The sequence below is a fragment of the Falco rusticolus genome, chromosome Z (genome assembly GCF_015220075.1).
Source record: "Falco rusticolus isolate bFalRus1 chromosome Z, bFalRus1.pri, whole genome shotgun sequence".
Taxonomy (NCBI): domain Eukaryota; kingdom Metazoa; phylum Chordata; class Aves; order Falconiformes; family Falconidae; genus Falco; species Falco rusticolus.
The window spans coordinates 16,863,989-16,881,066 of NC_051210.1; the positions used below are offsets into that span (position 1 = coordinate 16,863,989).

Below are 17,078 nucleotides of genomic sequence, written 5' to 3' on the forward strand. Positions count from 1 at the left end.
CCGGCCGTCACTCAGCGGGGCCGGCCCCGCCGCCCCTCCCGGCCGCCAGCAGCTGTGCCCGCCCCGGCCCCGGCCCCGGCCCGCCCCGGCAGCCGAACCTGCCCCAGTGCCCGGGCGCGGCGGGCGGTGCCGGGGCTGCGGCACGGGCGGCACTTGCTTCCGAAGGGTCTTCTCCGCTGTCGGCGGCTCGGGCCCGCCGCGGCCCGCATTGTGCCCCGTGGCAAGTCGCAGGGTGGCGGCAGCCCCCCGCCAGCGCTGCGCTCTGGAGAAGCCCCGCGAAGAGGCGCGCCCGGGTCCACGGGAGCCCCGGCCGCCGCAAGGCACCCTGCGGCTGCGGCTGGGAAAACTCCTTCGCCTTCCCCCGGGGGCAGCGGTGCCGCCCCGGGAGGGGGCAGGGGAGCGGCGGGGGTCGCAAGGCTCAGCCAGACCAAGTCGCGGCCGCGCTGGCCTCTGCCTGGGCATGGCCCTGCTACCAGCGAGGGTGAGCACCTCGTAAAAGCTGCTTCCCCACAAATGCCACCTGAATCTGCGCACCTACTAAGTCCGTGTCTTGTTTTACTCTCTGCAGGTTTGCCCCATACACCCGGTGACAGCCGCCCCCTGGGGCAGCTCGGCCCAGAGAGCTGCCTTCCAGCTTCGTGGTGCTAACAGATTTAGTACTATTGCTGCCAAATCTCCTTTCCCCTATCCTCACCTTTGCGTTACCATAAAGCCCCACAGATTTATCCTTTAATCTTTTTTAACAAATCTCCCACAAAGCGTCAGCCCCACGCTCAGCCTTATCTCTGCTGTCCAGTCTCCACCAGCAGGCACAAGGCAAGAGGGGAGAGAGCCTCAGACATATCAGAGGAGCACAGTCCATCTGAACCCTTCTCCAGCCCCACACTTCCCAGGCCTAGTGACGTCCTTCATCTGAAAATGGTCCCCATCTCCATGAGATGGTACCTGACTTTTTTTTCATGGCTTGCCATACAGCTGACCTGGCTGGTGCCAAGGTCCTTTGTCGCATGGCATCGGGAGAAAGATCTGCAGTTAGCCCTGGAAACACAGCTCACAGCTAGGCCAGATGAGGCACACAAAAGGGGACCCTGCCAAGCACGTGCGTGCCTTGACAGGAGAGCAGGATTATGGCACAGGTCACTGGTATCATCCCAGCTGCTGGAGGAGTGAAAAGGGCACTTAGAACCACCCAATTCACCCACTGACTGGCCCAAATGCCTGAATCTCTTCAGGGTGAAGAAGCCTAACGGCTACCAGATCAGACAAACCTAGATGCCAGTATCTATGCTACTTGCTCACCAACTGTTTTTCTCAAGGGTGTGCAAGATGTGAGCAATTCAGGAAGGGATCCACTGGCACCACCAAGCTTTCCTACAAGCCCACATTGGCTTTGCACTCTGAGATACACAAGCCACTTAATTTTTATCCCATCTGGCTGCCATCAGATGTAGCTTTGTGAGCACCAGCAGATCATCCAAGGTGAGTGCTACAGTCCCCTTAGGATTCACTCAGCCTGTCTGTATCAGGCAAGACATGGAGCCAGTTTCTCAGCACATCTGTTTTCAGTGTGATGCTTATTCTTTAGCTGCCTGCCATGACACAACGCAGTGACAAATGCTGCAAGTAACACACCTTGCAGCACTGTTCAACAAGACACCAAGTAGTGCTAACTTCAACTACACCAAGCACCTCTTCACAACAGTTATCAAGGTAACAGCTCTCAAGGTAACAGCTCAACACACTTGAAGCATGTCTGCTCAGATCACAAACCTCTCTTGCTCTAGCCGTGTTCTTAACTCACAGAGGACAATTCTCCTGTTGAAGAGTTCTAGTCTGAAAATATCAGCAATAAACAAAAGAACACAAAAGGAAGCTTTTAGGCACTATGAATCATTTAAAGTGAGGGTTTGGTTTTTTTTCAGTGCAAGATTCTTTCTCATTTTTCTTGTCTAGCACACTCAGCACATGAGAATATAGGCTCTCAAAATGCTGGCCTGCTGTGCAGCAACTGTGAGAACAAAGGATGACTGTGGTGAAAACACAGAGACAAAAGAGCTTTGCAACAGAAGTCTCCTCAAATGGGGACAGAGTAGGCCAGGAGTGGAAAACCTGGAGATAGAAATTCATTTTGTGATGGCAAAGAGGGTCCTTGTGTTTCTCTGATGAAACAAGACTTCCTCAAAATGACCCAGAATGAACACACTGGGGGGTGAAAGAGGTGAACTTAAACTTTGTAAAAGTAACAAAATACAGTTGAGATGGAATAAGCAGAAAAGAGATAGTTTGAAAGTGCTATTGTTCACATCCTTGGGCTTTGTTTGTTTTTTGGTTAAATTATTACAGTGTCATCTGTTCTCCCTAGGTAACGAATGCTCATTTTCCAGTTTATAAAGTCACAATGATCTACAAAACCAGTCTAACCATGCTGCATTCCCTTTGTTTGGCAGGAAAGTTATCTTGAGTGGGGTCCCAAGAATTATACCCTCCATCTCCACATCCCAAGGGAGGATCAGCTCGGCTTCTGCAGATATATCCTACCTGTTTCTGGCATTTATAATGAAACTGGAGTTCCAGTGAATTTCCAGGCTTTCCTCCCCATCTCTTTAGAAAAACTGCCTAACACCTAACCTAAACTTACCTTTCTGCAATCCAAGCCCTTATATGTCCTATTTTCCCCACTTATAAAAACAAGTTCTTTATCAGCAGAAACTTTTCAAAGTGTTCCCCTCCTTAGTCTTCTCCTATCAAGAGTAACTACAAATCCTTCTATTTAAGCCAGGTTTTCTAGACTTCCATTGTTCTTGCTTTTGTCTGGATTCTCTGTAATTAATCTTTCTTGTAGGGCAGTGCCCAGAACTGCATGCAGGATTCCCGTGAAGGCCTTTCCAATAGCCGTCAGAAAGGAAAGATCATGTGAAATGGTAACTCTACCACCTGCTCGATTCAGGCACCTGCCACAGAAGCACCATGCATTCATGAAAGCAGAGAAACCATTCACAACCAACCCCAAACACAGACTGCTGAAAAACTCGTTAAAAATCATGCAGCATTCTGTGTGAATTAACAACTTACACATAGCAGGCAGGTCTAATGCCTCCTAGGGACAACAGACTAACTACTAATTATGCTAACTACTTCATAGACTAGGAACTTCAACAAACTCAGTATGTTCAATACTGTGTACGGCCAACACCACCTGCACATTCTTCAAAGCCAGAGCACAAAATGTACTCACATAGTGCTAGCAGGCCAGTTAGCAAATGTATCAGTCTTGCAGATTACGCCACTGGTCAGTGGGGTAAAAAAAGTGACATTAAAAGCAGGTATAGAATCAGAGCTCTGAAACGGAAATCACAGACAGCCCAGGAAGACAGTAAATTTGGTAATTAAGTAAGTAACAGCAGAGTACCTGTAGAGTGATGGACTAGTAACGGAGCTACTTAAGACAGGGGTGGTACTGTGCAGTGAGTATAAAGACATCTCAATGTAGCCTCTGGATACAGCATATGAACTGAATGCAGCATTGTTAGCAACTTTTGGTTGGGTGCATGGTCAACACATGCATAAAATGATTCACCACACGGAGAGTGGTATTCTTGGGCTTGCTGACCAGCTAAGACTGCACTCTGTTGTACCAACATACAACGCAGCCTGTGCCAACTTCGCTATTGAGCTTTGCAGATGCATAAGACTATGAATATTGTCCTTGCTTCTGATCTGGGCTTTTTTGACTCTGAAGCAGCCACCGACAACCAAAGAGAGGGTAAGGCGTACTCCAGAAGGAGCAGACAAGTTCAAAAAGCCTTTTGAGTGCCTCAAACATCCGCCAGGGTCTTCCTGCTAATACTACAAATGTAGAGTCCCAAAGCCTGCATCACCAGTTCACAGGTGAAAATCAACGACTGGCCAACAGCAGATGCCCCAGCCTCAAAGGATGCAAACACAACGTAGGCATTTCTCACACAACCAAACTTCAAAACGGTTCCAGCAAAATGCCCTATGCCATTACAATTATCAATTAACAAGTCATCAAACTTTGCAAGATTGCAGATGAAAGTGGCATATGCTCTTAGATACACAGGAAAACCCTCATGCTCTCCTTAGCAGCTCAGGAAAGTGCTTGTCTCATCCTAATGACCCACACCATTCAGATTTTCAGGCTTACAAGCAGTCCTACACAGAAGGAAACTTCTGCATGGAATTTATCTACAGCAGTTCATCATCACATGGATTCCTTCACTTGCATTCTTCACCTTCTCTGAGTGGCAGCTGAGGAAGGAGAATCGATTAATATGGAAGAATATTAATATCTTGGGTGTTAATGCCACTTCTCTTTCAACAACTACACTGAAGAGTCTCACCATGTGCTTAAATATGGACAGGACCAGGTTAACTAGCAATTTGCATTAAATTAGCAGTTTGTTACTTTATTGCTACCTGCTCTAGTCATAAGGGCTCTGCTGTACCCTGTGTACAGTCCAGTCAGGGACACACTTGCTAGATTTCCAAGAGGACCCCTTCCTGCTTAGCTCACACCTCCTCCAGAACTACACCAGAATTAGAGTAAGAGGGTGCAAATATAGGTCTTACACGCTTTAACAGCTTGTTTACTCAGAATATTTGCACACATTTTCTTTCTTCCCTCCTATGCACTGCACTTTTCAGTCACGATTGTCTTTCTGTTCAGTCTCCCTTACCCATGCAGACAGCATGCTAGCAGAATTTCTTAGTTCAGTTTGTGTATTACTAGGAAAATTATATACGCTATGCACAGCGGAGAAATTCCTTCTGCTGGCATTCACTGTGTAAAACTTCAGTACTGTGTTTAATAGTCTTACAGGGACTATATCAAGCAGACTCAAATACAGGCAGCAAGACTATGAAATAATAATCATGTCTACAACTCCTCAAAATATTTCTAAGGCCAAATATAAAGTACGCCTCACAATAAGCCAAAAATAACGTGTTCAGAGGACTTTAAGCACAAATCCAGGTGCTTACAGGACACACTGCTTGCTCCTGTCTCCAGGGAGCAGCGGTCGTTGAAGATTTCTCAGAAGCATACATGAAAACGAGCTATCGAAACAGAACGAAAGGAATGCTTTGAATTTAGCAACCAGTTGGGGAGTGGGGGAGTGGGGTGAGGGGAGCAGAGAATTCAGAAAGGTGGTATCATTGCTGAAGAACTGCAAGCAGACTAGTAAGCACATAAAGTGCATACCCTTCTATGAAAGTTAAATCCCACAAATGTGGTCTTCCAAACAATTCAGCAATTAAACTCTTACAAGTTCAGGAAGAGGGAAACCCTCACCAATAATGCAAGTCTCTGACATTAACATCAGAAATATTGAGGGCTGCTTCCATGCTTCCCCAGTAATAAAAACACTAGTTAAAGAAAAAGGGAGGAGTACCCAGAAACGGCTGAGTAATAGCTGTGAGATAAAAAGCCCCCCAAAATTAGGGAAAGATCACAAGAGCAAAGTCAACATTATTTTATTGATAAATAATTTTTTTAATATTTTCACTCAAGCATTCTAGTACTACAATGGTAAACAAAGTGCATATTTTCAGAAAGTCAACAAAACCCAAACTCAGTAAACAAACTCTTTTCAAAGAACAAAGATTTTTCTATCTTCAGTGTTATCCCCTTCATGTCTTCAAGGCTGTATAACTGTTTAACAATGTTATCACATTCATGTCTGCAAGGCCATATAACTATTTATCTTCAAAGCCTGTTACTTATTTTATTGCTAAAGAATCTGAGCTGCTACATTTCAGAAATGGTGATTAATCATCCTTTGAAAATTCCACAAGACTTTGAGACACAAAATCATGAATCCATATATCAGTATCTGGAAGAGATGTGTCCACAAGAAAAGTCACAATTTTTCGATCCCAAGAGTTAGTGCTTTCATTAACTGCCTGTATCTGTGCCACCAGTGGTTTCTTCTCTACAAGATTCCGAAACACTATTGATGCCTCTTCTGACCACTGCTGGCTTTTCACTCCTAGGACAAATGTAAAGCAAAACAGAAGGTCACTTATAGACTAGACCAATCTGAATTAAGTTTATAAAGAAGTCAGGGGAGTTTAAATACTTCAAAAAACAGATGTTCAAGTGCTACTGAATGAAGCTTAACTCTAGAAAAAATCACAAACTCACTCATCTCACACACAGAAAAGTTTAATTATTACAGAGACTAGGACATTTATTTTTTCTTGAAGTCTAAAGATACGGACAAGTTTGCAGAAGTGAAAGGCAAATGTGTTGATTCACTGAGTAATTCAAAGTGTATCAGCTGACATGCATGATCAAGGCATATTACGAAACATGACAAAAAGGAAACTAAAGATCCTTTTGAAACAAACTATTGCTTTGTCTTGTGCCTGAGGGTGCTGAAATTATTTGTTCTGTTGGCCTTACTTTAGATTAAGTTTTCTTCATCTCAAAGCAGCATCAGCTATTAAAATATCTGCCAAACCTTCAAGTCCCAGACTAGATCTGCAGAAAGCAGAAATGAAAAGAAATGCCGCCTAAATGCCTCACGACTGTTGCTATTTTTTTGGAGAGCAGCATCCCACAAAGTCATGTCTGCTCATGGACATGATGCTAGAACCCAAACAGGTTTTTGAATGTGACCTCCTGCAGACTTGGAATTCAGTCTCCCCAGACCACTGCTGGTGTACAGCACCCAGACACAAGGGTCTCAAATATCGTGCATGAACACCCAAACAACAGCTTACAGATCAAAAAAGCAGAACAGCGAAGTGACAACACTTGGCTTTTACTATTAGCAGCACCCTGCTGCTGACAGGACAGGACAACACAGGAACACAGCTTGTTGCAGGTTACAGAAGGAATGAGAAGTCAACAGTTCATCAACAGTTAAGAAAGGGTAAGTAATGCTAGGAAAGGCTGGTGGGGAGGCAAATGGGGTTTTACAAGGAAACAGACCAGAGACTGAGGGGCAGCAGACATAAAAAAAAAAAGAGAGAAAAAAGTGGAAGAATAGCAAGACAATAGTTACCGGTCTTCCGGGCTCAGCTGGCCTGCTTTGACAATATGAAGCAGCTCAGAGGCCAACTTAACTAGCTACTTGGGATTCTGTGAAGCAGGAAAATTGATGACTTGCAGGCTTGCTCAGCTGGATCCTGCACTACCCCAGTAGAGAGACACAGCTAGAAATCAGCTTCATTTCAGCACTGCACTCCTAGAACCCCAGCCTGTCGGTAACATCCATCATCACTAGTTCAAAGCAACCCCCAAGGTCACACCGAGGCTATGCAGGGAAGCAGATCCACAGAAGGTAACCTAGGATCAGAGCATCAGCTCTGTGGCCTGTCACTTCAGAAAGCATATTCTGTAACTGAAGTCTAGACTTCGTGCTCTGAAGTCTAGACTAGCACTGACCGAACAGCAGCAGGAAGCAGCAACTGAATAAGAAGAGACACATACATCTGAAAGCAATGCAGAAATGAAAGACAAATTCCGAAAAGGAAAGGAAAGGCAGCAAGGAGAATTTTGTTTTTTTAATTTTATCAGATGTCTGCACACACTCTATGCCCCATATTCTCAAGGAAATTAATTTTACTTAAGTCTATTGAAAGCACTCGCTCCCCTTGTAGAGTTTTTTTTGTTTGAGAACACCAATATATTTCAGGCAACTTTGGATTCCAAATATGCACTGGAAAACAGAAAATTACAATAGGGGCAATATATACAAGAAAAGCTCCAGAAACTCAGCATCTAGTTCCTAACTTTATGTAGATTAGGATAATCAGAACTTAAATTCTCATCAACAGATATAACTTTCACACTTGGTAACAGGTTATGTTTAAGGATCTGAAAACCATTTAGTTTTACTTCCCTGTGTGCTTTGCATGTTAGACATCACACACATTAAAATGATAAATTTTCATGACAATGAAAAGCAGCTGCTGGAAAAGCTTAAGCAATCTTCAGTTTTATAAATGGTAACTAAAAGTGCTGCATTAAAATAAACAAAGAATAAAACAGAACCTTCACCACCCATGTCAAGAAGAAAACCAGAGCTACTTTGATGACATAAACAAGCATGCATTAAACATGCTTTTGCAGGCAGGTATGGGCTTACTTTAGCAAAAATCAATTACATCACTAACCTTTGGCTTTGTCCACTTTACATTTCTGTTCATTTGGTATCCTCACTGATATAAGACTCTTAACAAGAAAAACTGGAAATGCTTACCTGCAAGCTGAGCTGTTATAGCTTGGAAAGGTAGTTTTCTAAATGTATCCATGAGCGGCTGTACTTTCTCTATGCTGACAAACTCATGTTTACCATAGTCCAGCTCATATACAGACAAAAACCCATTTCTAAGAATTCCTTTTATTACAACCCTGTACCACCTAAACAGGGGGAGAACAAAAGCAGACAATTTGAATTCTTATTCACACACTATCAGGTCACCAGAAAAATAATGCACTACCAAAAGATCTTAAACAACATGTCTCAGGCTTCCCAGATTTGGTATTGTCTGAATAGAAGTCAACTCTTCCAGCTACAATCCGGAAGCATGAAGAGACTGCAACCTCAATTACTCCCTTAATCCCTCAGATATCATTGGACGTCTGCCACGTTGTCAACAACGCAGACAAAGCAGAGCTAGGCTTGCCTAGCTTAGCAAAGCTAAGCTTGCCTTCAAAGATTTTGTTTTTAATTTAAGTATCTACTTACTGATTTTCAATTTTAGCTGCATACAGCTTGTTTTTTTCAATATTCACTGGTTTCTCTTCTGCCCTGCTGTAGTACAAGATCATTTCTTCCATCAGGGCTTCCAGATTATGTAGCTCCTTCCAAGGCTGGACAATAAAGTGACCTGGATGGCAGGCCACTGAGACATAGACATCCATGAGCTCACCAGTCTTTGACAAAGGTAGAGGTGGAGGCATATCAATGGTAGACACTGCACTACTGGGTTCTCTGGCTGGATCAGAGAAACTCTTCTCTAGCCTTCCAGTGGTTAACCGCAGAGCTGAAACAGCATCACTTGTCACTTTTGTGGTGCTAGTCTCACTGGGTGTTACACTCAAGAAAACATCTTTCTGATGCTTCCACAAGTCTGCATTTTTGATCTGTCGATTGACGCTACGATCCACGTCTGGGAAATTCTCTGGAGCAAACAAGTAAACATGTGCAATTCCCTTTGAACTATCCTGTTTAACCACCTTGGAAAACAAAAAAACTTCCAGTTAATAACCATTAAATGCACACCTGCTTTTGTACTAAAGCCTTTAACAGAAAAGCAGCACCAGTTCATTGCATTCTATACACACATAAGTATTTTCAAGGTTCTCTCAAATATGTTAATGAAGTTGTTGGACAGTAAGCAATTCACAGCAGCTAAAAAGAGCATTTTCAGCTATTCCACTAATGTAAATCAAATACAAAACTTGAGCTTTATTTTGCCCAACAGGTTCAATCTTGGTACCACATGTACAATTATAGTTTTCAGGAGAACAGTAGCCAGTGCCCATACAGATCTAAACAACTAAGTAATGCTGTTAAATATTAACACTTAATCCTTCAAAATTCTCTTCCTGTCATTATGGGAGATGAAGCCTAGTAAATTCAGGATGGGAAAAAATAAAGATGAAAAAAGCTTCCAGTTTTGTATCATGCATAATCTTCAAGCACCGATATAAAAATATTTCCTATTTAACATCAGATACGCTAGCGTTATTGATAGTAAAGCACTGACAAAAATACATTTTTTATTTGACCAAGTATCTGGCATTTTTTTACAGATTCTTCTGTTAATTTCCTAGCTGGTAATAAAAACTTGTCCCGGTTCAAGCAAGTACCTGTCACCTATTATTTAATCAAGCAAAAATTAGCACCCAACTCAAACTACCTTGGAAGAGGAGATTTAGAAAATCAGATGCAACAGTCCTAATTCTCAGACTAGAGGAGCTATGTTTTAACTATACAGTCCCCAGGAATGGTAAAGTTAAAAAAAAACACGTGCTGTGACAGAATCTGGAATCAGATTAAGAGGGAATTAACTTTGTTTAGTCTGTAGCTAGTAGACTCCTTTAGAAGGGTGTTTTCAGTTAATTAAACTGAATAGGATACATTGCAAGATGAAACAATTGTATCTCAAAGATAAGGGAAATTCTAAGTATACAAGAAGGTATACTAAATCACACTGGATTAGAAAAAGTAAACAAAGAGTTGCTTTCCAAGATCAGAAGGAGAAAAAGCTATGCTCACAAGAGGCATAAAAATAATTCATGTATCTTTTTATGTGGTGAAACAACAACTCTGTTTCTTTCTTATCAGCTAGTAAAACAACTCCAGCTGCATATTTGGACTGGGACAGCAAAATGTGAAAGGCTAATGTGAAAGCTGCTAAATTCTCAAAGGGAAAAGAGAAGCTTCTAACAGGCTTAAGAAAGTAAGTTTTATGCCAAAAGTCTTAAGAAAAGGACTATGCGTAGAATTTATGTCCGAGAGCTGGCTACAGACTTTTAAATGTCTATAACAAAAATCAATCTAACAAGTGGTTAAGTTTCTAGAGTTGTTCTTCCAATGCTCTTTCCACGCATCTATGGATTTCAAGTCACATAGGTATTTTGGCTGTTTACCTTCATGCTAAATTCAGGACAATTCATCACAGTGTCTCTCAGCCACAGTACAGCATCTGGAGTCCACATGCCAGTGTTAGGAGGCAGATCAGCCAGGCAGCATTTTAAAGCCTAAGAACAGAATTAAGTATACAAGGTATACTTCAGTAATACGGAAACTAGTCCACAAGCTCCTATTCATAGAAACTTCATTAATGGTGACAGATTCAGTATGTATGACAAACAGAAAGAGACAGAGGAATAAGTAAACCCAGTACCATTATACATGCAAAACATCCTGTGGAAACATAGGAAGACATGATGATTTACTTCAGGCAAAGATGCACAATGAAACACTCCAAATGTTGAATGCTATTAAACAAAACAAAGTTTCATTACATAAACCTTGAAGTAGCAGCAGCAAACATTGCCAAGAGATCTTGCTTAAGTTAGCTTTAACGTGTCTTCATACCTGAGGAGGTATTGCAATTACTTCTCTCAGGAACTGTGGTGGGATTTCTCTAAGCTCTGATACTTTCACAGTTCCAACTGTTCCAGTATCCATGAACTGCACATCAAGTGCCCGTCTAGTGTGAATAATTCTTATCTGAAAGAAGAAAGCAGGAGCATCATTTTGAGTTAAAAACACAACAGTGACATACACACTATACCAAGTTTCATGGAAACTAAGGATTCCCATGTGGGAAAACTGTAGCTGTTCCTTGAGTACTTCTTACCTCTACACGTGCCCATTTTCCTTTGGAAGGAAACAAGCAGATTTTGCCACAGAAAGGTAGCGATACATTAAACTCAGATGTTTGCTGCAAATATAAAAACAGAAGTTAAAAAGCATGGAGCTATTACTATTTGGCACTCAATTAAACCTTAAAAAAGCCACGTATTGAATAAATAGTTCTGAGAAGTAACAATGCCGTTTCAAATATAACAACTCTTTCCAGCCTCAGACACATTTCTTATCACATTGTTTTAAGCTTCCCCAATCAGTAAAGCTTTAATTCCCAGCTGCCTATCTTACAGGGAAACTGAGAAAATATGAAGTGCCAGGGGAAAAAAGCCATGTTTGGAAACAGAGGATATGAAATCACTGACCATTACTTTAATGTTCTCAAAAGCAAAAGCAGTTCAGAGCTGTGACAGACAACTGAAGAAGCTCCCACTTTATATTCTAGAACAGATCATTTGCTGAGATATTTAGCAAACCAAATTTACTACTGCCTTAAATGAAAGTCTCATGGGGGTGACACTCACCATTATGGTCCTAAATAATATAACAAGACAATGGCTACACTACAAAAAGCATGAAGAAACTCCATTTGAAGATCCATAAACACCCTGGTTTGCTTAAACTCTCAGGCAAACAAATCCCCTCAAGGTGAGCTGCAAAGTCAAGATTGCTTCTTTTACTGCCATATATAGATTTATATTAAAAGATTCTGAATGTCAAGGTCTGTCTTTAATAGTAATGAACCAAACATACACTTTGTCCAGAAAATCTGAATTCTGAAACACCTGGCTGCTTGCCTTTGTGTTGCTAAACTTTTCGGGATTCTGTATGTTTTCCTTCAGTGTTTAGCTTGCTTGAAACTGAATCTTGGTAAATGAGACATGTTTAATATAAGTATTTCCAGATGAGATGTGTTCCACGGCAGGTCTAAAGTTCAACTTCTACACCTAAAAACACTTTGACAGAGTAGTTTCACAAGCAACAGTTCTAACAGGAACTTCAAGGATCTGCATTTCATGGTTTGATTCTCTAAGGCTCAGCTGCGTGTTAAATTAGATTCTATTAAGATTTCTTCTCCTTTGTACAAATTCTCTTACAACTAGTAAGGGTTGATGCATGTGTCTGTAAATGGCTGGTGGAATGTCAGACTTCTGTGTCACATGCCCATTTTAAAGCAACATTTTGAAAAAGCTTCCTATACATCAGTTGATGTATAGGATATTAGCCATGACATTCAAACGCTAAGGGTACAAGCACAAGATATGCACCAGATCAGATCAAAGCCATTGAATCTCCAAGGAAGTCTGGCTAAAAAGAACAGACCCTTGGTTACACTGGGTTTTTTTGTCACTTTGCACGGTGTGCTGTGGGTGGGCCAGGCTGTTTATGCATCTCATCATCATCATGTAAGTAAAGATTACAGAAAAAACTTATGCCAGTATCTCCACAGGCTTTATACCAATCTGATGCACTTTCCATTGGAAACTTCCCATTGAGAGCTGTATTGTTACTAGTCTTAACTACTCAAAGGAAGTTTTAAGTAGTTACTGAAGCCTTAGAGACAGCTTGTGAACAACAGAGCATCAAAAGACACTCTTCATGCTGAAGGATGCACCCCAAAAAACTAGGAAGAGAATTTATAACCTTTTTGAATAGTCTATGGCTACCTCAGAAATTTGAACTGATGTGCAAAGAAAATGATTGGGACACTCTGAAGAAAGGCTACATGACTTTACCACTTCTCTCACTGTAGAACCTACCTTGTAAAGGAAGTAGTCTTCCACTTTCTGCAAGATTTCAGTAAGTCTAGACAAGCCTTTAGATGGCACTTGGCAATACAGGCTTCCGTCAGAGAAAACGCTTGTTACTCTTACATTTGTATACAGTGCATCTACCTGCAACGGTAAGATTTGGACAAGAAAAGGGGGGGGGACAGCCCCCACCCCCACCAACTTAGCGAATTTCTGAGTACTGCTTTTTGTCCACCCAAGACTTCAGCAGTCATTGATTTTTAATTAATTAGTAAGGAAACAGGAAAATGGTACCTGTAGGTGCAGCTCAAGGGACTTGTCATACAGTGCCTTCAGACAAGTAGCATTGATGTTGATATCGTCTTCTCCGGAAGTGTCATAGAGAACAAGAAGAGGAATATCACTCTTTTCCAGTATTTCCACAGCAAATATCTTGGAGAATGTCTGCGATTCCACAGTCTTTACTAGGACAGGATCATCACAGAAGACCTCCAGTCCTGTAAGACACACCACACTTTTAATGTATCACTGTATTCAAAGGAAAAAATAACTGGGTCTGTGCTCACAACAGGAATCTTTTCAAGAATCAGGATACAGCAGGAAAGTTGTGATGCACCCCTACTTGCATTCTGCTTAATTTCCACCTTGTTAACAAAATAAGCCATCTTTGGGGGAGAAAGGTAAAAAAAAAGATCCTCTTCAGAAAGAGTTGAGGCAAATGTGTAGAGAAAAAAGGAATGCATCCAAGTATTACATAAACAAACAAAAGCTCATTCATAGCAATTTTATACATTTAAAATTAAGTATTTTCAAAAAGTTAGAAATGCCTACCAGTTTTAGGAAGGTAAATTAACTTCCAGGAGAGTCTAGGAAGTCTGCAAGTATGCAAGTACTGAAAGGGGAAGGATCATTTTAAAACAACTAAATAGGATCATATTTAGGAATATTGTCCAGCCTGGCTACAACAGATATGCCTCATTTGTGGAAAAAGGAGTTGTGCCAGTACCTTGTTTCACAAAACAGCAAATGTTTCCTTGTATTTCTTTAGGCTCGCATCTATTAAAGGGACAAAGGCATCCAAGCTAAGTGCTAAAACAACTAAGCTCTGTAACAGAGATACTGGATATCAAGGTCTTCTAATATCAAGGTTTCTTTATAAAACTCTCCTTCACTTCCTTCCTTCCTTTTCCTTCTTTTCATGTCTACCTGTGTCTGCTTAGACCACCTGCCTTGGACAAAATCTAACACCCACAGAGTTATGACAATCAAGGATCAAAACCTGCAGACTGAGATGCTTCATTCCATGAACTGTGCAACAAGCAGCTGTATAGTCAACACAGGCTTTCTCTTACCTGCCAGTTTACATTTTGCAGCTTGAAATGGAAGTGAATGGAACTGCTTCTGTAGTTTGTACACACTGTTGCTGTCAACAAACTCACTGAAGCCATGATCAACATAGCATACCTGATAAAGGAAAAGGGAATAAAAGCGTAAGATCATAAACATAATTGTAAATATGTTTTCTGGAGTCTAGGAAAAATGTATTCAGTTACCATATTCTCTGTGCCACAGACAAACAATTTGTCACTAATTTAGTACTATATAACACCATTAATCTCATGTTTATTTCACTGCTTGAATGTTCAGAGCTTTCAGGGAAAGACACCTCAAGATCTCTGTAAAACCCAACTGTTCACAGAATCTCAGCTCTTAATAGGAACAGTGCTGGAAGGACGCAGCACATATTACCCCAAACCACATAAAGAAATAATGAAGTGGCAACTTTTATTTCTAAAACTTTGAAAGTGTTGAAAAGTCAAATACCATTTAAAAGCCATTCTGTGTTTTGCCTTTTGTTTTTACATTAAGAGAATAATTTTGAATTATGCTTATAAATACAAATACCACAGTCAGTACAGAAAACCAGTAGGGAAACTGCTGATTGGCAGCAAATAATTGGAGCCCAAGTGAGAGAAAGGCTTTGACAAGACTTTTTACAACTTTTTAATAAACTCTATCACGCAAAATGTCTGCATACCAAGCACTGAAAAGTGAGTCTGAACACTGTGCCAGAGGATAATCAGCAAATGCTCCAGTAAAGCAGTATCCTTCTTTTGGCTAACAGCTCTATCTCGACAGAAATTAGAGACAAGCTTACTACCAATGTCCTTGCCACTTCTCTAAACCCAATAATCATTCACAAACCCGAGTTCTGACAGATGCCTCCAAGTTCCAAAGAGCATTTACATCAAGTTTCAGAAAAACTGCAATTCTGATACATGCACTGTTTAAATATTTATGAAATAGATCAACTTTAAAAGTATGTTAAGCAGACCTGGGTAATAAGTCTCCTAATAGGAAAACAAAACAAAAAATAAAAAGGTATCATTAATGTTTGACTAGGCAAGAAATAATTGAGAAGTTTGTTTTCACAGTTCTGTCATATGTTCTAGTTTCATTGCAGATGGCAAGAAGTGTCTGCTTGGCCCAGGAAAATTTTAACAGTGTAGTTAAATACTTTCAAAGGAGTTTAACTAAAATGCACACAACATGTAACTCCCAGAATACCAGATCCAGCTGACAGCAAGCCAATGAGAAGGATATACTTGTGTTCCTATTTAGTGCATGTAATAGATGTTTCTGTACAAGACTTCAAACAGGATCTATCAGCAAGTAAATTTTGTTCTTCCCTTTCCCTTCCTCTGTCCCACTCCAAATAGTGCTACTGCACCCATTCCTCCTAAGACCATCAAAGGCACATTTTCAGTAAAGTGCTTTAGGGCCCAGCCCAATTTAAAACCCCCAAACTCAAACTATTTATGGGAAAAAACATGAAAGACCATTTAATTCTGGCAATCCCATAACTTAAAAAAAATAATATCTTAATTTCTTACATAACTGAAAATAGAAATACCTCAGGGCAAGAAAGGAGAGAAGGCTAGCACAGCATATTTAGGAATTGATTGTGTATCTAAAAAAGAAGATTCTTTCAAGTCTTCCTTCAAGTGCTAAAATAAGTAATTGCTTGCCTTTATTCTGTTGTCTTCTAGAGAAATTATCCGAGCACGCAACCAGGCATCTTCTTCAGCGTGTACTGCAACAAGCTGCCCAACACTCAGAGACTGAGCTACTGACACTGTACTATTCTGACTATAATACGCTTTCATGTCATCTTCCATTTGTTCTTGGGCAGAAGAATAATCCTTGCCCACATACCTACGGTATTTTACAGAAAAAAAAAACCATAAGAGTTAGGATGCAACTTCAAAAAGCTGAATTAAAACCCAAGAACATTTACATGCACATGTAAGTAAATTATGGATATACACATTTTCTAAGCACGTCAGTATCCAAACTCTTTTCCCACTACCTGGGCTATAGAAAAGTAACTGATATAAAATCTAGTACTTTATTTACAGCTAAATGTGGTCCAGCAGTGTATAATCTAACACGCTCAACTAGATTTCTAGTAAGAGCTCTTACCTGATTATTATAATCATGTGGAACAACTTGACCACAAAAGTAATATCTGGGACCAAGTACAAAAAAGAACTCATACATCATCTCTGAAGTTACTCTGTCATTAACAAGCACCAGCTTAAACTGGTTTTCACTAAGGTTGATCAAAATCAAGCCGTCTAAAATAACTTCACAAATCAGCTGTTAAACCATGCGCTGTTTAATCTCAGCCTTCAGAACAATCTTGGTATTAGGCTGCTGACCTAATGGTTTATACTGAAGCAGTTTGTGTTGCATAGATCTTCTTAAAAAAAAACCCACAACCTCCAAACGGGAAGTTCTGAATGCTTCAGAAACAAGTCAGGTTAAAGTAGACAAAAGGAAAACTTTATTCCCAAATTTGTATTAGTAGCTATGGTTTAAAGTTGTTCATAGAGTGATTAATACTGCTCAATTCTACCACACTGTTCAGATTATCATCCTATAAAAATTTGGGTGTGCTCTGAAGGTCTGCTAT

General features: G+C 40.8%; 1 protein-coding gene across 1 annotated transcript in view; it reads right to left on the reverse strand.

Annotated features, from left to right (window-relative positions):
- Nucleotides 1-5,477: 5,477 nt before the first annotated feature.
- The window catches only part of TDRD7 (tudor domain containing 7), a 39,727-nt gene continuing 28,126 nt past the window's right edge, over nucleotides 5,478-17,078 (reverse strand). The window contains exons 6-15 of the mRNA XM_037372912.1: nucleotides 16,132-16,318; nucleotides 14,455-14,566; nucleotides 13,397-13,599; nucleotides 13,112-13,246; nucleotides 11,344-11,427; nucleotides 11,079-11,213; nucleotides 10,628-10,738; nucleotides 8,718-9,208; nucleotides 8,229-8,389; nucleotides 5,478-6,008 (exon numbers count right to left, since the gene is read on the reverse strand). Coding sequence (XP_037228809.1) covers nucleotides 5,788-6,008; nucleotides 8,229-8,389; nucleotides 8,718-9,208; nucleotides 10,628-10,738; nucleotides 11,079-11,213; nucleotides 11,344-11,427; nucleotides 13,112-13,246; nucleotides 13,397-13,599; nucleotides 14,455-14,566; nucleotides 16,132-16,318 — 1,840 coding nt within the window. The 3' untranslated portion in view covers nucleotides 5,478-5,787. The remainder of the gene's footprint in view (nucleotides 6,009-8,228; nucleotides 8,390-8,717; nucleotides 9,209-10,627; nucleotides 10,739-11,078; nucleotides 11,214-11,343; nucleotides 11,428-13,111; nucleotides 13,247-13,396; nucleotides 13,600-14,454; nucleotides 14,567-16,131; nucleotides 16,319-17,078) is intronic.